This window comes from Saccostrea cucullata, unplaced genomic scaffold, assembly GCF_032062105.1.
Source record: "Saccostrea cucullata isolate Sc308-1 unplaced genomic scaffold, CSIRO_AGI_Scuc_v1 ctg410, whole genome shotgun sequence".
Lineage (NCBI taxonomy): Eukaryota > Metazoa > Mollusca > Bivalvia > Ostreida > Ostreidae > Saccostrea > Saccostrea cuccullata.
In genome coordinates this window covers 195,162-218,759 of record NW_026923562.1, presented here as the reverse complement: position 1 = coordinate 218,759, position 23,598 = coordinate 195,162, and the positions used below count along the sequence as shown (strand labels likewise).

At 31.1% G+C, this 23,598-nt stretch overlaps 2 protein-coding genes and 1 long non-coding RNA gene across 5 annotated transcripts; 1 reads left to right on the top strand and 2 right to left on the bottom strand.

Annotated features, from left to right (window-relative positions):
- Positions 1–1,516: 1,516 nt before the first annotated feature.
- LOC134264331 (uncharacterized) lies at positions 1,517–3,283 on the bottom strand. The gene is made up of 3 exons (XM_062746625.1): positions 2,749–3,283; positions 2,136–2,630; positions 1,517–2,011 (listed from the first exon to the last, which is right to left on the bottom strand). The coding sequence occupies exons 1-3, from the start codon at positions 3,259–3,261 to the stop codon at positions 1,517–1,519; spliced, it is 1,503 nt and encodes a 500-aa protein (XP_062602609.1). The 5' UTR covers positions 3,262–3,283.
- A 3,601-nt stretch (positions 3,284–6,884) lies between these two features.
- On the top strand, positions 6,885–22,273 carry LOC134264344 (uncharacterized). 3 transcript variants are annotated; one of them, XR_009991501.1, is made up of 6 exons: positions 6,885–6,971; positions 18,319–18,426; positions 18,670–18,740; positions 20,412–20,554; positions 20,797–20,882; positions 22,148–22,273. It is a non-coding gene; the product is annotated as an uncharacterized LOC134264344 (long non-coding RNA). The 3 variants fall into 3 exon arrangements; XR_009991500.1 differs by lacking the exon at positions 6,885–6,971 and adding an exon at positions 20,202–20,312 and having other exon boundaries at positions 18,311–18,426; XR_009991499.1 differs by lacking the exon at positions 6,885–6,971 and having other exon boundaries at positions 18,311–18,426.
- LOC134264341 (protein sel-1 homolog 3-like) lies at positions 14,143–22,886 on the bottom strand. The gene is made up of 24 exons (XM_062746639.1): positions 22,676–22,886; positions 21,389–21,938; positions 21,118–21,244; positions 20,740–20,861; positions 20,397–20,512; positions 20,208–20,266; positions 18,920–19,052; positions 18,606–18,744; positions 18,292–18,503; positions 17,988–18,122; positions 17,783–17,900; positions 17,637–17,698; positions 17,433–17,552; positions 17,177–17,314; positions 17,026–17,088; positions 16,642–16,815; positions 16,433–16,557; positions 16,218–16,301; positions 15,867–15,957; positions 15,541–15,631; positions 15,079–15,185; positions 14,684–14,811; positions 14,442–14,544; positions 14,143–14,267 (listed from the first exon to the last, which is right to left on the bottom strand). The coding sequence occupies exons 1-24, from the start codon at positions 22,850–22,852 to the stop codon at positions 14,157–14,159; spliced, it is 3,285 nt and encodes a 1,094-aa protein (XP_062602623.1). The 5' UTR covers positions 22,853–22,886; the 3' UTR covers positions 14,143–14,156.
- Between the last annotated feature and the right edge of the window lie 712 nt (positions 22,887–23,598).

Below are 23,598 nucleotides of genomic sequence, written 5' to 3'. Positions count from 1 at the left end.
TTAGTTATTATTTTTTCCCAAATATATTCAAAGGAAAATGAAAATGGAGTGGTAAGCAATACGTGAAGAATCTTCCATTTTTGTGACTGAATGACTTTTATCACACTCATGTTATGCCCAAAAAATTGAAAATATTGATTGATTGATTGATTGATTGTGTATTGTTTAACGTCTATTTCGATAATTTTTAACTCATATCGAAACGCCATCACTTGCCGGTGGAGAGCTGCAAATTTTGTCCTATACTCTGCACTCAGGGTCATTGAGCAGGGAGGGATCTTTTTCGTGCCAGCAACTTCTGCAACAAAGGACCTCGGTTAAAACAGTCTCATCCAAAGTACCGGAGATTGAAAAGAAGAATGGCAAAAGATCGCATAACAGTGCTTTACTTAGCCAAAGAAATTCGATTATAAATCTAAAACATATCATTTCAAAGTATAATAAGTGAAAAAATACTAGGTACATATAATTACGATAAATATGGAGATAACGAACAGTATTCAAACCTGAAAGGTCCATTTCAACAATACAGATTGGGAGCAGAGCAAACACGGACCTCCTGGACATCAGCGATGCGATCTGGTGCCGTGGGTGAGTGATTATTCCCCGCGGACAGGTCACACCCACCGTTGGCCCTTGTCATAATCAGGAAAAAACGGGAAAACCCAAAGACAATTCAGTATGTAAACAATGGCCTAAAAATTGCATCGTTTAAAAAATTTCGTGCGTAGAGTTCTTGTGTATCGAATCAAATGAGAACCATAAACCCCCTATGCAGGTGATATGTTTTGCTACATAAGTAAAGGAAGTTGACGATTGAAAAGTTGAAGCCATCGCGTTTATCATGAAGCTTTGGACTTTGAAATCATAATTTACATAGAAATTTACATCTGTGATAAATTAATATTCGAAATGAAAAAATCTAAATATATGTTGCGACTAATTTAGAAGTGTACTTCTACTTTTATGAAAATACTAAACATTTAGAACTACTGAAATGACAATGTGATATAGTATAGCGTATTTTATTTTACGAACTATTTTTTTAAATCAATAATATTATAAAATGTATTATATTTTTTCAGTTTTTTTTCGCTTTAGATCATGACGTCAAGAAAAAAGCCATCAAAACCTCTATTTATCACTATTATAATTCTAAGACTGTATGTTTCGATACGGGTTAATATAAAAAGTAACTTGCACAAAAACGTATTGTATCTTAGTTTATTTTGTTTATATGTTTACAATTGATATGAATAACTAATAAGATTAATTTTGACGTATTTAACATCTTCAAATATACCAAGATTATCTAGTAAGAAAGAGTTCAAATAACCTTCCTCGTTAAAATAATATTGTATATTGAACTTTGTAAACATCAGACACACCACATAAACTGATATTTTTTATTCAATAGTAATACAACAAAAACAACAGCAAACGTAACAAAATCTATATTTTTGAACAATTTGTCAAATAAAAAACAGATGCTTAAATAAATGAAACAATGTGTTTTTTAATTCAAGCCATCGATATCCCTGGGGGAGACTCTAACGTCTTGTATTGGTCTCCAAGCATAGTCATATCTTAGAAGAGATTTCTTAATGATTTCTTTATTCGAGTCAGTCACCAAACATCGACGAACAAAGATAGAATATCCCGAAGACACAACTTTGTTTATTTGGGATCTAGCACCAAAGTCGGATAAAAGTTTGGATTCCCAGCATCTTGTACTGGTGAATCCTGATGACAGTTTACAGTAGGTAACATAACGTTTAGGATCGGATGGTTTTCTCATGGAGAACTCGTACACAGCGGCGGGGAAGGTCTTTCCTCCGCAGACGGTTGATTTTCTGAAACCTTTTCTTCCTCTATGTCTTTCTGTCCACACCGAGTCATCCGCTGGTTTAACAGGAGAAATAACTAGTTCCCATGGGGACCAATGAATTCTGTTTAGCGAGAAATTGGTCTCAGCAACATTTTCCCTCTTTAGTTTTCTTAGAATGCCAAGCTGAAAGAAATCAATATACATAAAATATCAGCTTTATATTTAAGAAACATCATACTGTATGTGACTTTCCGATTATGGAATTCCTAATAAAAATTGATAAATATATATGTGTGTGTTTAAGTACCTTCTGGGATGAAATGGCCAGATGTTTTGCTCTTTTTCTATCCAGTGCAGAAGGTCTGGTCTTCTTAAAATCTCTTTTCGTTACTGCATGAATGGAAGAACTCTTCTTCTTCAGCTTTGTGATGGAGGCAGCTTTTGTCAGTGACGGCACCTTTTTCAGGGCCGGTTTGTAGGGAAGAGTTCTGGACTTGGAAGACGATGCCTCCACTTTACTGGATGTAGATGTGGAAGGTTCATCGTCTTTGAGTGCTCCAAACAAGGCATTCACGTCTTTGTGTACACCCATTCTGGCGTCTCTGGCGCGTACTTCCTGTTCATAGATATCTAGGAACTCTGCTCCTTGCTCTCTGTAGCAGATGGCCATAATGAAGTCAAAGAGATTGGAGAATTGTTCCAGTTCTACTCGTCTGCCAGCTGTCTTGTCGGCCAATGTTTGGTAGAAATCGTTCGTTCTTTTGTCACCAGATCGACATTGAACACCATACACTCGCACACCCTGAAAAAATCATTTAATAATACTTAGGTATGACATGAGCGTAAAATATTGAAAACGTTGAATACATTGAAAGCTTGAAATAAAGACTTGAAATAAAGAATAAAGAAACTTTACTCACCATGACTGCTAATTTTTCCACTTCCTCCTTCCAGTCCAATTTCAGTTTGTTGTCTGGGTAGTTCACGTCATGAGGATGAGCATCCCCTATCATCACTAGAGCCCTCTGTGTACCAGGCGTCCAGGACAAAGTTTGTACCTGGTGCAAGACCAATTCATAACACTCATCGGAATCCCCGCCTCCAGTGGAACCAACGCTTTTCACCCAGTTACACAGTTCATTTAGATCCGTGGAAAAATCTATATACTTGGTGACATAAGATGTTTTCTTGTCACAGTAGTCTCCGTGAGCGAATACAGCGATTCTAATACCGGGGATATCCGTTTGTAGTCTCTGGATCATTTCCTGAACATTCTGTTTAACTGCATTGATAGAACTGGACATAGAGCCAGTTGTATCAAACGAGAAACATATCTCAATGGGACCGCCTGGTGGAACAGCCATTTTATTCTTTGTACTTGGAACTCTGTATAAGAATAAAAAGGTTTCTTTTCCATCGGCCCTTTTATACATTTATCGAGAAAGACTAACGATTGGTTTTATAGACTTGCAACCCTGCTCAGACTTACGATGCACTTCGTTGTGCAATGTTTTGAGCAGACTAGCGATGTGTTTTTTTTTTCCTTCTTGAAGTGCAGAAAGCAATCTTTAATTTGACTTTACAAAAGAGCAAGAAAACATATTTCTTTTAATATATAACAAATGCATCTATTTTTCAATTTCCAGTGTAGATAAAAATAGTTCAAAATGAATTGGAGTGATAAAACTGTAACCAATGCTTAATTCTAAGATGGGAAAGTCAGTGTTGTTTTTATTTCATTTTTGCTTGGATTAATTTGTTACTCTACCATGAAATACAGTAACTTTTAAATGTTTTTAAAAAGAAAATACAAAAATTCTTGAAAACGGGAAGACAAACCATAAGGAATACATCTGCGATCAATGATAATTAACGTGTTTATTTTATACCTTTAGTCTGTATGACTAATTTATTGCTTTGACAAGAAAGAGGTAGGTTCACTCCATAAAATGACCCTGTCAATATACCAATTAACTGACCAGGTCTTCACGTCCCATTTCGAACATCAACATACGAACTATGCTTTCATTTCCTTTAAAAAAATTGTCAAAATAAATATTATATTTATAAAAAAAATTATAATGTTTTTCACGTCAATGATGAGCCCACCTAGAAAATTTTTTTCATGGCTTAATTTTATTTTCTTTTTATATAATCAGACATTTTAGATCAGAGGTTGGGGGTTATGCAAAATATTCAAAAACAGCTGAAATATTTGGTCATTTTTAAAGAAATTTTTAAGATTTGAGGAAAATGACGAAATTCATGACGTCATAATACATGGACAAGAGAAAATATTTGATATGAAGTCACCAAGGATCCAAGTGAAAATTAACATATTTTCACCTAAAACTGGGTAGTTCTGATTTTTCAGAAATTCACAAGGCCAAAAATGACCCAAGGTGAACCTTTTTCTTTCAAAAGGAAATTTATTTTGAAATCAATTGATAAGTCTTTCAATCTAGTCATTTTAAATATTATATTTAAAAGAAAAATTTTATAATGTATTTCACGTCAATGATCGAGAAAATCCAACTATATGTTTTGCATAACATAAAGGTTTGATTTATCTTGACTCGTGCAATTCTTTTGAGGTTTTCAACTCCTTGCACCGTCAGTCTGCTCAGAACATTTCGCAACGAAATGCATCGTAAATCTGTTAAGCTTAGCAATCTATAAATCAATTGTAAGTCTTTCAATCTAGTTTACTGATTATATTCAACGCAAATTTTGAATTATCTAATAAAATGTTTATTGATGCATTTTTTCACGCAGATATAGAGACCAAGTTTCTACACTCTTTTATTATTATAAATTATATCATAAGCATATATATACATGCGTATATTCAGTTATGGTTAGGGTTAGAATCTGATTTATTTTACTAGAAAAAGGTTTTTAAAAAATTAATCTAACATTAAAACTCTGTGATATACCTGATGACTTTAACTTTTCAATCGTCAACTTCCCTTACTTATGTAGCAATATATATTTATCATCTGCATACGAAGTTTATATATCTCTTAGTTGATTCGATACACAAGATCATGTTCTACGTTTGAACAAATTTCTATTAGAGATTAGTTATTGACAAAAATGTTGATGAAAAAATAAATATCAACAGTCTCGTTTAGAGTTATTCATTTCGTAAGTTCTATAGTCGGTACAAAGATCTTGTTAGCAAATACAATTTAATAATGAGCCAAATGCTGAACGACGTTTTTCATACTAGTTGGTAGGCACACTGAACTGTCGACGAATTTCCCCTTATTTCCCGATCAAGAAAAGAAAAGATGATTAGAGGTCTGTGTTTTCCCTGCTCCTGATTTGTATTGTTTTATGGATATTTTGATTTGAACACTGTTCCTTACCTTCGTATATTTCATTTTCTATAAAATATATAACAGAATTATGACGATTTTCCTCTGTTCATAAAGAGCCTCTTCTAAAGAAGTTTGATTCCCACAGCTGGTTTTTTTTACATTAATCAATTATATGTATATCTTTTATTAATATCAATAAACATTCATTTTCCCAAATTCATCATGAATTAGAGTGGTTTTGTTACAGAAATTAGCCATCCTCTTACTAGTAATTGTCAAAAACAACACTTTGATATAATTTGAAAGGTAATTTTGAAAACAAATTTAAGTGTACGAGGTCGGTAACAACAGTAGGTACAAAACCATTGAATCAAGCATTGTATGTGCATAATATCAATTTATTCTTAGTACAGTTCTCAAGATATTCGGTAAGGTTTGATAGATCGACGGGCAAACAAACAGACAGACACTAGGAAAATGATGTAAAGGCGTCAGACATATATACTTTGGCATAACATAGCAAACAAGTTAAACATTTAATCAAACCATGCAGATAATGAAATAGATTAATTAACAAAACACAAAAGCTACAACTTTTTTTACTTTTTTTCCTACAGAAAATCAGAATGGTAATTGGAATAAGTTAAATATCACAGATCATTTCAACTGACATAAAATCTTCTTTAACATTGAATATAGAAAAAAATGTGCAAAATAATTAAAAGATCTGTCAGTCAGCATCATTTAAACCTTCAAAGGAAGTAAAAATCTTTTATGAGATAGTTTGTAAATGTTGAAGCAAGTCAGTTTATCTCTGAGGGTCAACTTTATAATGATATCATTATTCATTTAAACAACCTAAGTAAAGATGTTTCGTAAAATTCGTCTCTATCACAATATCTGAGTCCTTTTAATATGTTCAACCCCAAAGGTATCTTAAAGTCTGCTGCTCCCCTTGTCTTTGTAAATATTGGTGTCAGAAGACAGCCACTTTCCATTCCATACAATAAGTTTCTGATAAAATCTGTAAATGAAATTCTGGGCCATAAATCTTCACAGAATGACTTTGTAAGGAACAGAAAAGCGAATTTATACTGTTCTAATGATTTGTCTAATAAATCTTCATAAAGAGTTGCATATGTCACTTCAATGTTTCTTTCTGATGTAAAAACGATTCCATGAAAATGCTCCATAAATTCCTTAGCCTCATCCTGGTCTTCCTTGGAATAAATGAATATGATCCTGATATTATCAGATAATATACCATTATTCACTTTCATGTTACCCTTTTCAGTTTAACAGCATAGGTGAAAATCAGTTTAACAAGTTATAAGTGAGCATCATCTTTTATAGTATAAGATGGTTATTTTCATATTATAAATATCTATTTTTAGAGCTGACAATTTCTTTCATTTATGCACTATGTTGTTTATTCCCGATTTCGAAACCACAACAGCACGTCTTGTTTGATTTTCAGAAAGTATAATCTACTTTCTTTTTTAAATTCTGTATACAGAAGACCATGCATTGATTTATTTTATCATCATTTTGAGGGGTAATCTAAATGAAATTTATTATCAAATTTATCTACCGAAAAATATAAGTAATACATGCCTCAAACTATCAAATACAGTAGAATAATCAAATTAAGAAATAAAAGTTTATCGATTGTAGAAAGGAAAACCAACTATATACATGTATCTAGTTTCTATTTATTGATTTTAATATTCTTCAAACAGCAAAGAATAATATATTGAAAATTATTTTGATGAATTACACTTAATATATAAGAAACTCATAATCCCATTGACAACATATAGGTTTGTATTTTGAGAGTGTTACTGTCATATAAATACTCTTCACTCTTCGTAATTACTTAGCAGTTTATGAGTAGGGAAATTGAAATGCAACCTTTTCCATTATGAGTGTTACTGTCATATAAATACTCTTCACTCTTCGTTATTACTTAGCAGTTTATGAGTAGGGAAATTGAAATGCAACCTTTTCCATTATTCTTGTGTTAGGGTGTATGGTATTCCTTATCTTTAATCATTATTTAAAAACGTCCTCTTTTCGTCCATATAAATACTGTATTATCCGCAGAGGTATTTCATTATACACATATTATATTATTAGACATTTTAATTGTAGTTGAGAACATCATGTAGATTTAAATATGTATCTGAAAAAGAAACATTCAAAATTATCAATATTGAGTAGGTAAGTAAGAAATTTCTTATCAGTGGCGTGTTATAAATGATTAATAATAATTTTGCCTTTTTTCTAATTGGTAAAATTATAAAGCTTAAGCAATGTCCATTTTCATTCCAAAGGTGATTCGATATATACCTTTCAAATAGAAAATGAAATTACAGAGTCTGTCACATCTTTTTCATGTTTGCATTTTTCAAGTAGAATGAACATTATTTGTAAATTAGCAACAAAATTTTATGATGATTTTAAATTCTCTGACGTCATTTTCCCAAGTTCATGTAGCAAATAAATAATTTGCTGAAACAGTTTCAGTCAAAGAAAATATTTAGAAAATCTTATGACCGATACAATGACCTTGTAAGTGAATAAATGTATCATTATTATTCGGTTATTATTTTCATTCTGTTTTGTCTAAGAATTTTCAGTTGACCTAATCATAATAACGAATACATAGAGGGAAACCGGTCGACAGGAGATGTTTATTCCTTCATGACACCTGATCCCACCTCTAGCGGTTTAAGAAGTCGATTTTTCCTCTGTTTCCGATCTGCATTGTTTTCAAGGATTTTTGATTTTGATTACTGTTTATTATCTTCATAGTTTACCAATAACTGTATTAATTACAAGTTGTTTAATTGAAATATTTTTATATTTTAATATAACTCTTGTACATATAAATTGCTGTATGCTTTTTAGTCCCCATCAGATTTTGCAGCATTTGTGTTCATGATTCATAAAATGGGTTTCATTAACTGGGGACTATTTTAATAGTTATTTGTACTCCATTTACATAAAAATAACAACATAAAATCATTCTGCTATAGAACTAAAACAATATATCTATTTAAGGTAGTCCGATCCTCAGGTTTATAAAATTAGCAGTTAAGTAATCAAAAGTACTCATAAAAGTATCTCTTAATTCACAAAGTTATGTAAATTTATCCACTGTATTTCTTTAAAGTTAAAGATTAAAGTTAATCATATTATATAGGGAAAATTGTCAAATTTCCAATATTTTTGCAGAAAATGCGAATTAGAACTTTAGCAATGCATTTTCTAATTGCAAATTGATCAACAAATATATTTTAGGTTAAAAAACAGTAGGTATCCAGACATTCAGAGAAATTGTCATGAATTTTATACTTATTTGGTATTTTTTGTCTTCTTTTTTTCGTCATATATTCTATAATACATAGTGTAAAAGGCTTTTACTATCATTGCAAGACACCATGCAATACTTCTCATTTCATATCATGCTAATAGGTATTGGTATCTAAGGCTGGATTCAAGAAAATCTTATTTTTCTAAAACTGTATTAATTTTTCTCCTTTGGTAGGGTACAAATGTCAACTTTTATAAGATCTTTTCTAAGACTTCCAAAGACCTTGAACCTTATAAAGTTGAATACAATGAACATTGTTGCATAAAAAATTTTCACTTTCAAGCCTCATTTTGGTGCATTTCAAATTAATTATACATTTTTGGAGTTATCCTTCCTGGCTGAGGATCAGATATCCTTAAGGGGTTTCAATTCAAATACACTTCATAACACATCAAAATTAAACAAAATAATACCGACAAAATGACCGAAAACATTAAGTTTTTTGCACAAATAACAATGAAGTATTACAAATTACTACAAATTAGAGACATAATACATTGACACGTTTTAGATATATATCACTTCAATGGCATCGGAAATTTTTCTTCTGCATGTAAATTTCCAATGTTTATAATACGATGGCTGAAAATTTTCAAGCTGCATTCGTTTTGAAGAATATTTTAATTTATTTCATTTTAACATGCAAAACATTAATTTTTTTTAACCGAGAAAAACTTGTAAATCAATAAACGCTTGCTGAACCCATACTATGAACTGGATTTTTTTCTCATTGTTGTAACGGATATTTTGTAAGTAGATAACCTTCAAATTATAAGTTTGACTTTTAATAATTTTATAAAAGATCAAGTGCAGAATGAAAGTAAATGGAGAAAAACATGTCGATATCCAAAAAATTAATGATTAATAAGCAGCTTATTTTATTTAAAAGAATGTGCAGACTTTAATTTGTGTAAAAGCGGAATTTGCTCAAAGACAGATCTAGACATGCAATAAATTATTGGAATAATATTGCAACAGGAAAAAAATTAACAAAAAGCAAATTTAACGTACTTATGTTTATTAAACAACTTTTAACAAGATACTAGTATACAACATATAAGTTAAACCTGATGAAGCTATAATCCTTTGATTTTTTTAGCTTCCTGTTGACTCGGAATGAACAAGATAATTTTGCAGTCAATGCATGAAATATTAAAAAGGAAAAAATATTCTTTTTTTAATCAATTATTTTATATTTGATTAATTTATTTTGGATGAACTCTTAAGACAACGAAGAGTAAGCTTAAAAGAACTTTATTCGGTAATAACCAATATTTGCCCCCCAAATCAAACTTTGATGGAGATATATTTTATTAAGTTCTTAAACAGGGGAGTATATGCTGACTTCAAAGCACTGAATATTTTCGTAAGTAATGACGCCATATGTACGTAATGACGTCACAAACATGACGTAAATTTTAGCTTTTTAGGAATTTTACAGAAAAATGTACAATATTTCGTCGATATTTTGAGTAAAAGTCACCGAGCGCATGTGTGTTCAGGATCAATATTTTGATATAATGTGTAGAATGATAATATCAATGAAATATGTCAATATTGTTCCTGAACAAACTTGCGCTCTATAAATTTTAAAGCTAAAATTGTTGAAATTTTGTCCATTGTGTGCTCTTTCTGAAAAAGGATATAAAATCGGACTAGTTTGTGACGTCATAAAAACAAAAATTGTGAATACACTGCTTTGACACCATAATATTTTCTGTTAATTTATATTTCTCATACAATTTATTGAATTCAGCACATTTCAGGAAGTTTTCAAAATTTGACTTTTGTGGGGGCAAATATATGCATTATACCGCATATAGTTCTTTTACTGAAATCATACAAATTGGGAATAGAGCTCAATCTGATCGCTATGACCAATCATAATAGTGAAAGAATCAGGTAACATAAAAGAGAAAGCTACCCCCATACCCCCTCCCATTTGACTGTTCACATCTGCCTTGTGTTCCTTGTCATGATTTGGCAAACAGGCAAATATCTGTAGACAATTCGGATTGAAAAAAAAATCCATAGGCAAGCAATTAGTTTGAAAAACGTTGGTCAACATTCAACTTAATGCTAAATTGTATTTACCGACAAGTTCATTGTGTTTAAAAAAGATTTTGCGAAATGATGACTTAAAACAGACTGTTGAAATTCTTGTTTCATTAGATTACTTGTTAATATTTTTTGTTTGATTGATGTATTTTTTATTACAAATTAATAATTGAATTTTAATTCTCAGCTTCAATTTGTCTATAAGACAAAATGTCAAGCAAATTTGTTTAGGTCTTGGGAGTATTAAAAACTAAAGAAAACGAAATATTATATTCAATATATTTCATAATGCTGTAGTTGTATAATGAAGAAAAATAAATCACAAAAGACAGATGATAATCATTATGAGAACACATTTCACACATTTTATTATTAAAAATATGAGCAAAATGAGAACATATCAAATTTTGGAAAAGATGTTAAACTGAAATTATCAAAATGACATTACTTTTTAAATACTTTTTTGATATTTTTTCTCTAGCACAGTAAGTAACAAGAGAAGTTTTGTATTGTACCCGTAGAAATAAAGGCTAGTCGATTGAAAATTAAGTTCAATATTAATTATAAATGCCATTATTCATGCACTTTTTCCTATGGATTTCTCATAATGAGTTAAACTTTATATTTCCTCTAAATAAAATTTAAAAATATTACACATATAATTTATTATACAAATTCGATAAAATTTATTTTTTTTTAATCATGTATGCCTTAACTACACAATAATATCGCAAGAAATAAATTCCTATAGTAAAAACTAATAGAAAATATTTTATCTTCAAATGATCCAGATATGTGTTAGAAAATCTATAAAAACGTAGACTATAAAATCAGGGTTGAATTAACTTTTCATATTTTATCTTTTTTTAAACAAGCGAAAAATCATGTTAAATTATGGAGGGTCATGATTTTTATTATATTATTATTATTATATTTTAAAAACCTAATCAGAACATCTTTCAACACACACAGTAAATGTTGAATAATGGTTACCTTATTTTTTACGTAAAATTATATAGAAAAAAATTGTAATCTTTCTCTGAGATACCAAAAAACAACAACTTATTATTCAATTCAAAATGAAAAGCATGTCAGAAAAAGTAAAGCTGAAAAAGTTTTGATTCGGTGTATAGTAATGTATTTTCATTGTTTATTTATGCCCATATACATATGTATACTAAAAACACCAAAAGGACCTGTGAAGCATTTCGGTATAGAAATGTTTTATACATTTCGTGCCAGGAATTTTTATCCGATCAGCAATACTTGGCATGCATGGTTTCTCAAATTTTCAATTCACAACAATCAATCTATTTTTAGCTCTGAAAATTTAGACCAGAAAACGAAAGAAGAAATATAACAATTAGAAGAGTTACCTTCTCTTTCCTCTCTCTCTCTCATATCACCGGAATTATTTCAACTTCAATAAATCTATCCAAAAAAATTGACATAATTTCTGTCTCTATATATCCTCAAAAGTAATCCCTTGCTTTCTTTTATCTTTATGATAGAGATGTCAGGATAGTAAGAAATCCACGTGCATTAAATGGCATATCTTGTTTACATCACATTATTTTTATGATAATTAATGTTATTTTAAAGATTTTGATCACATTCCGAAAAGCTTTGTTACTCACAACGAAGGGAACAGAAAATTACTTATTTGACTTTACCCTTCCCATTCAAAAAATACATTTCTGGAACTGAAACTACAAGTAATGCTGTCTACTCTACCTGCTGTCGAACATACTGCCTGCATTCTATTATTAGGTCTAGGGGATTTTAAGCGTGGAAAAATAGGCAGGAAAAGCACATTTCCGAATGTTAAGTTCGATAAAAATTAGTAGGCTTCGCAATTTTACCAAAAAAATTAATACATTTGAAGAGAGAAGGCATCCTAAGGCATCATGGCAAGTATAATATTTTTGTTGCTTTTTCATTCAATGATTTATATTACCCTATTACCCCAAATTTCTATTTTAATTTCAACTCTCTTCATTATGCAGTATGCAAATACAATAACGGTTTGCATTAAATGCACGAAATATAAGCTTACCGTATTTTTTTAGCTTTTGTCGGGAACATTTTCAACATATGCATAATTAAGAATATCAATTTTCTTTAAGTAAATAAATGATTTAGAATAACTTTAACTCTCTTATTAAGAATCTATTTTTGAATTTATTGCATTAACTGAAGAATATGTTATGCAAAGATTTTATTTATTTTTACTTTATTTCAGGGCAAAAGTGAAGTTATTTTTCACGAAAAACTTTACGATGCAATAATTGTCTATAGTCCAAACGACAAAGAGAAAGCCAACAACTTTTTATCCTTTCTAAAACGAGACGTTCTCCGTGATGAAAACTGTTTCCAAATCGCATTATTTGATGATCCTAGGATCTCAAATATGAAAGAGGCATTCCAAATTTCTTCTGTGGCATTTGTTTTACTGACCAGAGACTTTTGTGAGCATGATTGGCCTGCGTTTTCCAGCAATCAAGTTGTAATGGAGTGTCTGTATACGAAAACGCCCTGTACCATTGTACCGGTCATCCTTCCCAAGGAATTTGGTGACAATACGCTTAAAATCCCGATGGGTTTAAAATGCATGAAACAACTTCGACTGAATTTTGAAGATGAATTTGTCAGAGAAAGTGTTTCTAGATTTTTGACCGTAAAAATTCGACAACGGTTGACAAACATGATTGAGGTCTAGATTACTGGGCGGCAGCTTTATGTTGGAATCTCTTCGCACAATGACATTGACGATAAATGGCAATATTATAAATGTGTACTAACCACAGGCATTACTAACTTTCAAAATGGCAGCTTTAATTTTAATAATTAATTTTGTTTTATTCTCAATTATTAATTGATGGTTGTTTGTTTAGAAGTTTAATAAAAGTTTCACAAATAACAAATGTTTACTTTTATAATATCTTATCTTCTGTGTTTTCTTTATCGAATATCTCTATAATTTTGAAATTTGCTAAAAGTGTAAAAATTTCTCAAAACTATCGCTTCCTGGATTTACAAAATACCTGGTAACTATCTTCAGGTTTGAATTCATCATTTCGAAATCTTGGTTTGAATTTATGTGATGGATCTATTCTTCATTATTTATTGAGAAATGCATAGTGCCCAGTGTAAATATAAAAGATTACAGAATTACAATTTGTATAAATTCTGGAAAATGTATCAGAATTGATTTCACCATTAGATAAAATTCTCCGTCAGATATTTTTTGAAAATGAAAATGCGTAAAGAAACTGCTGACAGAGGCAGTTATTTCATTTTAATTTTTTTCATTAAATTACACCATCGTTTCCTTATGTCGATTCGTATACTTTATCTGTGTGGGCTTTAAAATAGAGATCAAAGAACAACAAAGTTCCGTATAAGGGTCAATATATGAAAACATATAATCTCATCACAAAAGTACTTATTATTACTTATATTTATGTGCTCATGAATCATAATTTATCAGATGTAATGATTACTGGGGGGGGGGGGTATATATTATTCTAAATGAAGCAATCTCAAAAGTTATTTGATTTTTTTCTTTATTCTATAAAACATCTGCATAGTTTACATGATAATTTACATGGTTCCTTAAATAAAACACTAAAAAATAAATACTACCAATGGTTGAGAACAGAACTACAACAAAACTGGTTATCTGAAATGAAGGAAAAGCAAAAATTATAAGGCAATCTTAACTTTCATAACGGATTATAACTCATAAATACTTCAAAAACTTAATTTTTGGATTGCAGTAAATATGAAGTTTTGAAAAATTGTTTTCCCCCTTCTATTATAGAAATTGATATTTTAAATCCCCTAAGGACAGAACCTTTATCATCATCTCATTTTCCTGCCAACTTTTTCTGAGAATAATTCTATACAAAGACACGGTACAAGGTACATATGCTTCTGTTTTTGGAGAATCTCGACATCTGAAAATTTTAAAAAAAATCATTACAGGAAGGCCCTCTTAAAATATACATAAAATAGCACAGGAAAGATAAGAGCAAACAAAATCGACAGCAGAAGTACTTCTTTATACCACTTCTGTTTCATACAATGAATACAAACCTTGAGTAAAGATGATGAAGGATTTCAAATTTAGAACTTTGTTGGTAGTTTGGTATCCCTAGCTTCTGCCATATGTGTGGTAATATTTTAGCACCTTCTTCGAAAATATAAGCCAGGTTGAATATGCCCTAAAACAGAATGAGAATTAAAATTCTTTATATTCGCTCTAAGCATTAATGTAACTTGTCTAGTTGAAAATTCTATGAATTATTCAATTTCTCAAAAAATGATAAAAAAAAAAAAAGTACTCAAAGATTGTTTGTTTGCTTGCTTGTTTTTTGTTTTGTTTTTGTTCTTGTTCTTTTTTTTATTTTACTTTTTTTTTTTTATGGTTAGACGTAGAGAAATTAAAGATAAAACATTTTTTGCAAAAACTATGTAGGCTAAATCAGTACATGAGGGTCTCCTTTGGACGCAGCCAGAGTATAGAATTCCGCTGCTTTGTCGACGTCCCTTTGTCCTTCACAACCGTACCAATAATAGTCCCCCATTTTTAGAAAAGCTGGAAAATTCAATTTATTCCAATTCTACAAAACAGCATCGATAGTATTTTTATAATGAAAATATTTTAAGTTACCAGGAAGCTTAGTTCTAAATCCATTTTGTTTCATATCGGTTTTAGCACCAATGTTTGACCCAGACAACATTTATTTTAGGTGACGAATAAAAAGAGTGAAGTACTATTTATGGAGCAATTGGAAATACACAGTATCCTTGTATTAAGTACTTATTTAATGGGTTCAAGTAGATATGCAATATACATTACCGGTTTAAAAATAAAGCATATTTTTAAAAAAACGGAAAATCCCAAATTCGAGTTAGGCACATAAAATCTTTGTGTACAAGTTTTGTTTTACCATAGGAATCCACAAAATGATTTTCTCTTCTTGTAGAGAGATTGTAGTTTCTCCATTGACAATCTTTCTCAATGAATGAGGAAATCCCATCCTGTCAATAATATTGTATACTTAAAACTGTTGATCCAGGTACCTAATTTCATTCGATGCAATAAAAATATCAATCCTTTCGTCAAGATAACAGGAACAAATTTCAAAAAGAAGATCATTAACCCGCAAAAACTTATTCATATCTTTTTAAAAAAGAATAAATATGCTTTAAAACAAAATTCTCTATAGTGTAATAGATATACAACCATGTATACCCTAAAATGACAGTATATTACTTTATTTTCTTCACAAAGCCACGCCAAATTGAACGTCCCCACTTCTATCCCAGCTTCAGCCGCCATCATATAATACAACATGGCAAGAAAACTGTAAATAAATGAAAACGTCTAACAAATAATGTGAACAATTTCATCACTGCCGTCATTTCTGGACTTTGTGATTTATCTTATTTCTTTCTCAGTGACTGGGCTTTTGAAATGATAACCATCAATCAATCCTTACTAAAAACATAATCTAACAATAATTTGTAATGACGACAATTAATTATAAACGTTTTAATATCATAAAATGGCTTAGTGTTTTTATATCCGTTTTAGTTTTTTCTCTGACCTAATTCTTTGACTTACTGATCACCGTGTCTGTATGAATGCAGTCCAGATCGAAGAACTAGTCCTATATGTGGATTCTTCTCGGCAATAAATCTAACCCATCTGGTAAAAAATTAAAACTATATGTACTAGTAAGAAACAACTGGTCAAGTATTTTTTTTCTTTGAACTTTTGAGCTGCAAAAAATTATTTCATAACTTGATATTATCTGAATTGAATCTCCAGTGCCTTACTCTACAGCCATCTCTATGTTTCTAGTGGAGCGAGGGGTCCCCTTGTGGTGAAGATAGGCCAAGCTTATTCCCGCATCAAACTGATTTCTAACAGCCGCGTAACTAAAGTACTGCAACGCTAAATCCTACAATTTTTTTTTAAAAAAAGATAACTTATACAGTTTTGGATATTCAAAGACGGAAAAAAAATGTCAATTTTTTTTACATACAGGGTCAGCTGTTTTGTTTGGATAGTTTCCATGGAGATGCAGAATCCCAAGATGAAAAGCAGCATCTGGGTTACCATGGCGATATGCTTCTTCAAAATACTCAGCTGCCTGAGTGAAATTCTTACCAAAGTTCATCGCATACCATCCCAGGGCATTCAATGCTTCTGGATTTTTCTGCATTTCACAAATAAAGATTAGTAAATTATAGACTTTATAAAATACTAGGACTAGTACATGTACAATTTCTCTTCTAAGGCTGAAGAATATAGGATAAATTCGTAAAATTAAAACTCCAACTTTTTTTTTGTACACATGAAAAAAAGGATCCATTTTGTTTTAATGAAATAAATAAAGGAAACGTGTGTTTAAAGTGGGAAGGTTTACCTGTTCTGCAGATTTTCTAATGTGTGATAAACCTTCAGATACGTTTTTCTTCACCCCTTGTCCCTAGTTAATGTCAACACGACTTGTTAAGAAGATACAAATGATTATTATATTACAAATGTGATTACTATGTGAAAGTTATCCTCTTTACCCTCATCATTAGAACACCGTAATCATACATGGCGGCGGGATCCTTCGATTCCACGCCCATCTTATAATATTCGACTGCTGCTTGTACATTACGTTTTATACCCTGTGTACCCCAAAACATCATCCGGGCAACGTGTTGCTGGAAGTATAGTACAATTAAAATCCTCGGTATTTACATTTACACATTAAAATTTTTTTTAACTAAATATGCATTCAGGAATTGTAATAAAACAAAATTATGATTTTCTTAGCATTACCTGAGCCGTAAACACGCCTTTCTTTGCCTGATGGATCCACCAATGAAATACATCGCCATTTTCGTCCGTCTGCTCTCGAAGATTGGCGTCATCTGTCAGACGTATTGATTCAGTGAGGACCTATTTCAAAAAATCCTTTTATTAAAAGCGAGGAAAACAAATGAAAAGTGCTAGGTTAATTGTAATGTTGTACCAGTATCTTACATCGGTTTCTTTATGTTTTTCACGGTCTTCTCTCGTCGTATCAGCTACATATTTGAAATACACTGCAAAAAATAACATTCATAAATGGAAGAGAACGTGAAAGAGCAAAAATTGATAATTTACTAAAGTATAGTGAAAATATTTACTGTATGCTTGTTCCAGATCTAATGGCAATGTGTCCAGTCCGTTTTTGTGTTTATTTCCAATTGCCAGAAATGACAGCCTGTGGTTGTCCAACGCGGCCATCATAAGGTAAGCCAAAGCCTGTGAGCATAAGTTGTATACATTAATTTAAGAAGGTACTTCAAGACCTATTGACTAAATCTTAAGAGAGAAGTAAAATCATGGTACCTGCATTTCGTCGGCTTTAACAAGAAAACCGTTGTTCAGGATAACTGCCACTAGAAACATTGCATCGTTGTCTCCCAGACATGCACTTTGTTTCAACACTGGTAAAAGTCTGCCAGTACGCTTAACATCAGAGTCCTTGACGAACAGTTAATTAAGATTCAGTCATAAATGGAAAGCAACTGTTGAAAGTTACAATTTGCTTTTTATTCCTTAAAAAAAATCTTTTTTTATGTTTTGTAACACAATTATTTTCCTTTCATATACCATAAAAATGATATAATTATGAAACAAATGGGATACTCACTATTTTCTTTTTTAAAACATTATATAGCCTGGAACCTATTAGTTTCAAACTCAAGTCACTTTTATCTGGGGACAAAGGGAATCTTCTGAGCACTTTATCCAGAATTCTGTAACTCTTCGGTGCAGGACCATCCAGGTAGGAACAGGATTCGTTCTTTGAAATTTGGTTCAACGTTCGTTGACGGATGTTTGCAAAGTATTGGAAAGAACTCCCTGAAGTAAATATCACATGTACATCGTGAAAGTTTTTGTTAAATATTTGAATTTTTGTGTAAAATAGTTGCATTTTTGTGTCTGTGGCTTATCTTAACCTACTTCTGTATTCGTCACGTTGTCTTCTAAGTTTGTAAATTCTTAGTCTCTCTTTCGTCCACTGTAGGAAAGAGAGACATTTGTCCTCCCGTCTCGATAGCTGCAGCTCAAACATTGGATGTTGGGAACCTGGGAAAGGTATCTGAATCACAAAGAGAAAAAAAGGTTGATCAATTTTTTACATCTAGTTACATCTTTTTATGCTCAAAGGGAAAAGCACGAAATTTATTTCTAATAGGCTGAAAATATCACTACAGATGTATCACAGAAAAATCGGCTCCCTAAATCTGATATTCTCTCCATGGAGATCAACTTACTTGGTTGGGTTGTTTGATCTGATGTCTGTAATATGTGGCTTGACCTATATAACCTCTAAAGGCAGGCATGCCTTCCGTTCCCCCAATCACCATCAGTCCATCTGTGTCGTTCATGTAGACTGCTCCGGGGATACTTACAGCAATAAAACATATTTAAAAAGAGGGTGTTGCAGAAACTCGCGATTATTCCCTGTATATTGAGAAGGACATTTAAATACCCTCGTTATGTCTAAATATAGATACAGCTACGTAGAGGACAATCATAACTGCGGGACTTACAAGCTTGATACAGCAAAACACTTTCGTCATTTTGCACGAAAAAGGTTGGAACAACAAAAAGCACAATGGCTAATCAACATTTTAAAAGATATACTGTAGACATCGTGCGAAAATATTTTCGTGAAACAAAACTGCGTCCCATAATCACACTGTTGGTGCTACATCCATGTTTCAAATCAAATCTTGGTTACTAAGACTAAGAGTCCAGCATTATTCAAAATTGCGATAACTACAGTATGTAAAAAAAAAATATTTATAAAATACAGTAACTTTGTTTTCCAAGACAAAACTAAATAAAGTATCAGTTTTAATAACAGCATATCAAGGAAAACAATTTTATCCTGCATTATTACTCAATTTACTTCTTGACATTCTCACTCTTTCAAAATATATACAATTTCATTGTTATACCATTACATATGGAAAAAAAAAGAAAAAATATATATGCAAAAATGATCCACACCAGGACTCGAACCCATTCTCCTGTAAATGTACGATTTGGTAACCAATCATCGTATCCACTAGACCATTTAGGACACGATGCTTTCAGTGTTATTTAATGTACACACTTTGCATTTCGTTTGTAGAATAAATTTTTATTCAATTTTTGCGTTTTTTAAAAATGTGCCTCTTTGAAACAAAAATCGGAAATGGCAGTTTTGAAGAAAATTCCTGCCTCTTTGTATATATATCAAAATTATTTTGTTTCAAGGAGGCACTTTTTCAGAACAATGGGGATTCAAAAAACGGAAAATCTGAAATACGCAGCTTCCAAATATTGTTTCTCGTTGTGCTTATTGATGCATTTAAAAAATTTGAAATTTTTTTTCTATTTATATCTGCTACACATTTAGGGAAAATAACAAAAGAACTGCAACACCCTCTTTGATTTTTTTTATGTAACGTGATCGATTGTTTATCATAATATTTTGATTTTACAAGAATTTCTATCACAACAACCATTATCTTAATAAGCATCTTTACATATTTTTTCTTGTTACAGACTTACTGAAATGACGTTTGAAATGTTTTATTGAAACTGGGTCCATGATGAAATGTTATTTTCCACTGAAAATTCAAACAACAATCCTTTATTGATGTTATGACTTAAACAGTATGACTATGTTTTAATTAATGGTGATGTGCAAAATGAACCAGGAATAAATTTCAATCTTCGATTTACTTCTTCTTGTATTACCATTTGGTTTTCAAGAGTAAAGACGAATCTGAACCATTGGTGCAGAGGTACTTTGAAATTGGTGATAGCTGCGATATCTTGTCCATGAGGTTGGGTGATCTGGATGTGGAAACTACCTACAATATACAAGATCAAAATTAATATTCAGCATTGGAATGGTAAGTTTTAGAACTTACAAAAATTATTAAGTTATATAAGTTTAAAACTGTAACACATTGTAGAAATCTATCATATGCTGATAAATAAAGATTTTCCTTAATTTCTCCATTTTTACTTTAAACACCCAGAGACATTTCTATCATTTTTATGACAGATCTGAGAGTAATTTTTGTTGATAGATTACCATCTTTTGTCAGAAAAATCAATGGCGTAAGATAACGTGACGTCTTGTCCATTCTAGTGATGATGCCACATAGTCCGTCCCGACAGTATTCCAACACATACAGCCACACAGACAGGGTAAAGCTAAAGACAAAAGGAAAAATTGTATGCTAAGTTGTAAATTTATTTTCATTTTATATAGCATAACTTGCACAATTGAAAAATAATCCTGGGGTTGCAACATCAAATGCGAGTCCTGTATAAATCTGACTCCCTGAAAATGACCCCATTATTAGGGTTAATTGGAAAAATAATTTTCCTTATTTGTAAATTCATGTAGATTTTGTAGTAGTGAAGAAAATAGAGGTAGTATTGAATGATTTAACGAAGGAACTCTTACCTTGGTCTCTGTAACATTACCAGTCTCCGTTTTTCTAGGTCAGAATCTCTGTAAGGTTGAAATGTTCTCACAATGCCGTAAGGAAGGCCATTCATCACAGCCGGGAACTTTATAATCTCAACAGTATCTATAAAGTGGCATTTATCATTACATGTGTCATAGTGTAATTGTTTAATTTCCTACCAGCAGATAAATTTAAAAGAAATTCTAAAATATGCCTTATATGTATATTTTAGATGGACCAATGAATTGACAATGTAATGTTGCATACCTTTTTCGAGTGGACATGTCGGTATTAATTTTAGGAACCTATCCAAAAGTAACTGAGCATTCCATGGCACACAAACATCTTTAAATTTCCTTTTTGGTCTGGAAAAGGGTGGCGAGTATTCCACAAGATAACTAGCTTTCACAAAAGCTCGCATAAATGCGTCGAGGTTGCGTTTTGCTGTCTTCCATTGCCATTCGTCCAAAATCCACACACGGATTTTAGTGTCCGACAAAAATTCATAATTTCCTTGAAATATATCCGGCTGATACGCATATCTGTACGGAAAATGTGTTTTAACTGTTAATACTCTGTTGATTTCTTTTGTCTTTTTGCATTTCCATGCTTTATGGAATAGTCTTATCTTATGAGTGGCAGTGTTTGCGATGATTTCTATTCCCAACACTTTGTCGTTGCTGCAGTGGTACGATATTTTCAGTTTTTGTGAATCTTGAACAGATTTCGGTGGTTCTATTATCTGTATAATGTCTGCCTGTTTGTGTGTTTTGGAATCTACTACAACAGATAATGTTTCTGTCTTACCCTCTTCATTCTGTATAAAAGAAAAATAAGTCTAAGCTTATTTTCTTTTTACATGCAAATACAATGTATATATTACGTTATCTCCAATGATTCTAGAAAAATCATCACAATCAGTTTTTTTTTTTTTACCGATTTCATTAAAATAGTGTTTCAATGTAGATTTTTTAAAAATATTTGCAACGCAGTACATTTGCTCAATAATTGATTTCTTTGTTCAAGAGTTGACAACATGTGACACTCTGGTCCTTTATGAAGAAAGCTTCACAGAGAAACACGTGGTCAAATCAATCAAACCACAAATCCCAAGGTTGATTTACGAATGCATCCTTTGATCACTGTATAATTTACATGTATTTAATACTGCAGTATTATTCTTTACGGGTTTTAATTCCCTTTTCCATATACTAGTATATATATATGTTGATTTTTAATGTTCTTTTTCTTTGCAAATTGTCAGTGGCTGTACTTCTATGTTCATGTGCTATTGCAAGTTTGAAAGAAAGGTATTTTAAAAAAGCAGCATAAAATTAATTAAATATAAAACTTTTTGATAATAAAGTCTATATCTTATTTTTACAACATCTTAAAACTATCAATGTTAATTCACTTTTTTATCATAGAGCCTTGAATCTTATAATCATTCGATATTATCAAAAGCACATCAATCATATACTATTTAAAAAAATCATTAAATGTGTTTTAAAATAATTTCAAATTAATATCGTATTGACCTTTTTCACTACTTACCAGTTGTAAACATTTTCCATTTGATAAAAACAAACTCAGAAACTGGACAACCACTAATACAGATACGGCCATCTGTGCAATGCTTCTATTGATTGTGACGAAACAAACCCGTGTCTTCCTTTTTAAATTTAGAAAAATCTTTAGCCTAACATAATTGTACAATTTTATGTCTGTCATTTAGAGGGGCTAGGGTGGGATTGGGTGGAGCATATGTTGCATAGGTTATTTGATGAATTCTAACGATCGATACTTTCATATATTTCATTCAAATAATGAATACTTCGATCATTGTTACTTGAGATGAACGACCATTGATGATATATTTTTTAACATACAAGCAGCATTGTTTTTCTTAGTGTATCGCTGAAAATTTATTTTGACCATACAGGAAAAATTATCTATTACCGAACTAAACATGTTATGTTGATTAAGGACTCTAAATTTTAACTACTGCCATTTTGGATCTAAAATCGTCTTTATTTCTGCAGTTCTAAGAGCTTACATCTTCTCAGATTAACCCAGTTATTTAGAAATCGTACTGCTGTGTAAATAAGAATTCATGGATATCTATGGCACGCCAAATTGACAAAAATGAGATAAACCTAGTTTCACATTTGATAAACTAGGTTTATCGACTGTAAACTATAGTTTACAAACCGTAAACTATAGTTAACGATTCGTTAAGTATAGTTAACGATTCGTTAAGTATAGTTTTCATCTGTAAAACTATATTTAACGGTTGTTAACTATAGTTTACGAATGATAATCTAAGTTTATCTGTCTGTAATAAGCGTTAACAATAGATTTTGTTGATAAACATAGATTCACGTTCGTAAACTATAGTTTACAATCGTAAACTATAGTTAAGAGTTGTTAATCATAGTTTCACAAATCGTGAAACTATATTTATCAGATCGTTAACT

What these genes read in the sequence shown, in the direction of transcription:
- LOC134264331 (XM_062746625.1), bottom strand. Translation starts at nt 3,261, where the DNA reads ATGTATAAAAGGGCCGATGGAAAAGAAACCTTTTTATTCTTATACAGA. An exon ending in TGGAAAAATTAGCAGTCATG is followed by an intron (nt 2,631 to 2,748) that starts GTGAGTAAAGTT and finishes TGATTTTTTCAG; the next exon opens with GGTGTGCGAGTGTATGGTGT. An exon ending in TGGCCATTTCATCCCAGAAG is followed by an intron (nt 2,012 to 2,135) that starts GTACTTAAACAC and finishes GATTTCTTTCAG; the next exon opens with CTTGGCATTCTAAGAAAACT.
- LOC134264341 (XM_062746639.1), bottom strand. Translation starts at nt 22,852, where the DNA reads ATGACAGACATAAAATTGTACAATTATGTTAGGCTAAAGATTTTTCTA. An exon ending in GACATGTCCACTCGAAAAAG is followed by an intron (nt 21,245 to 21,388) that starts GTATGCAACATT and finishes GCCACTTTATAG; the next exon opens with ATACTGTTGAGATTATAAAG. An exon ending in TCATTTTGTGGATTCCTATG is followed by an intron (nt 15,186 to 15,540) that starts GTAAAACAAAAC and finishes TGAATTTTCCAG; the next exon opens with CTTTTCTAAAAATGGGGGAC.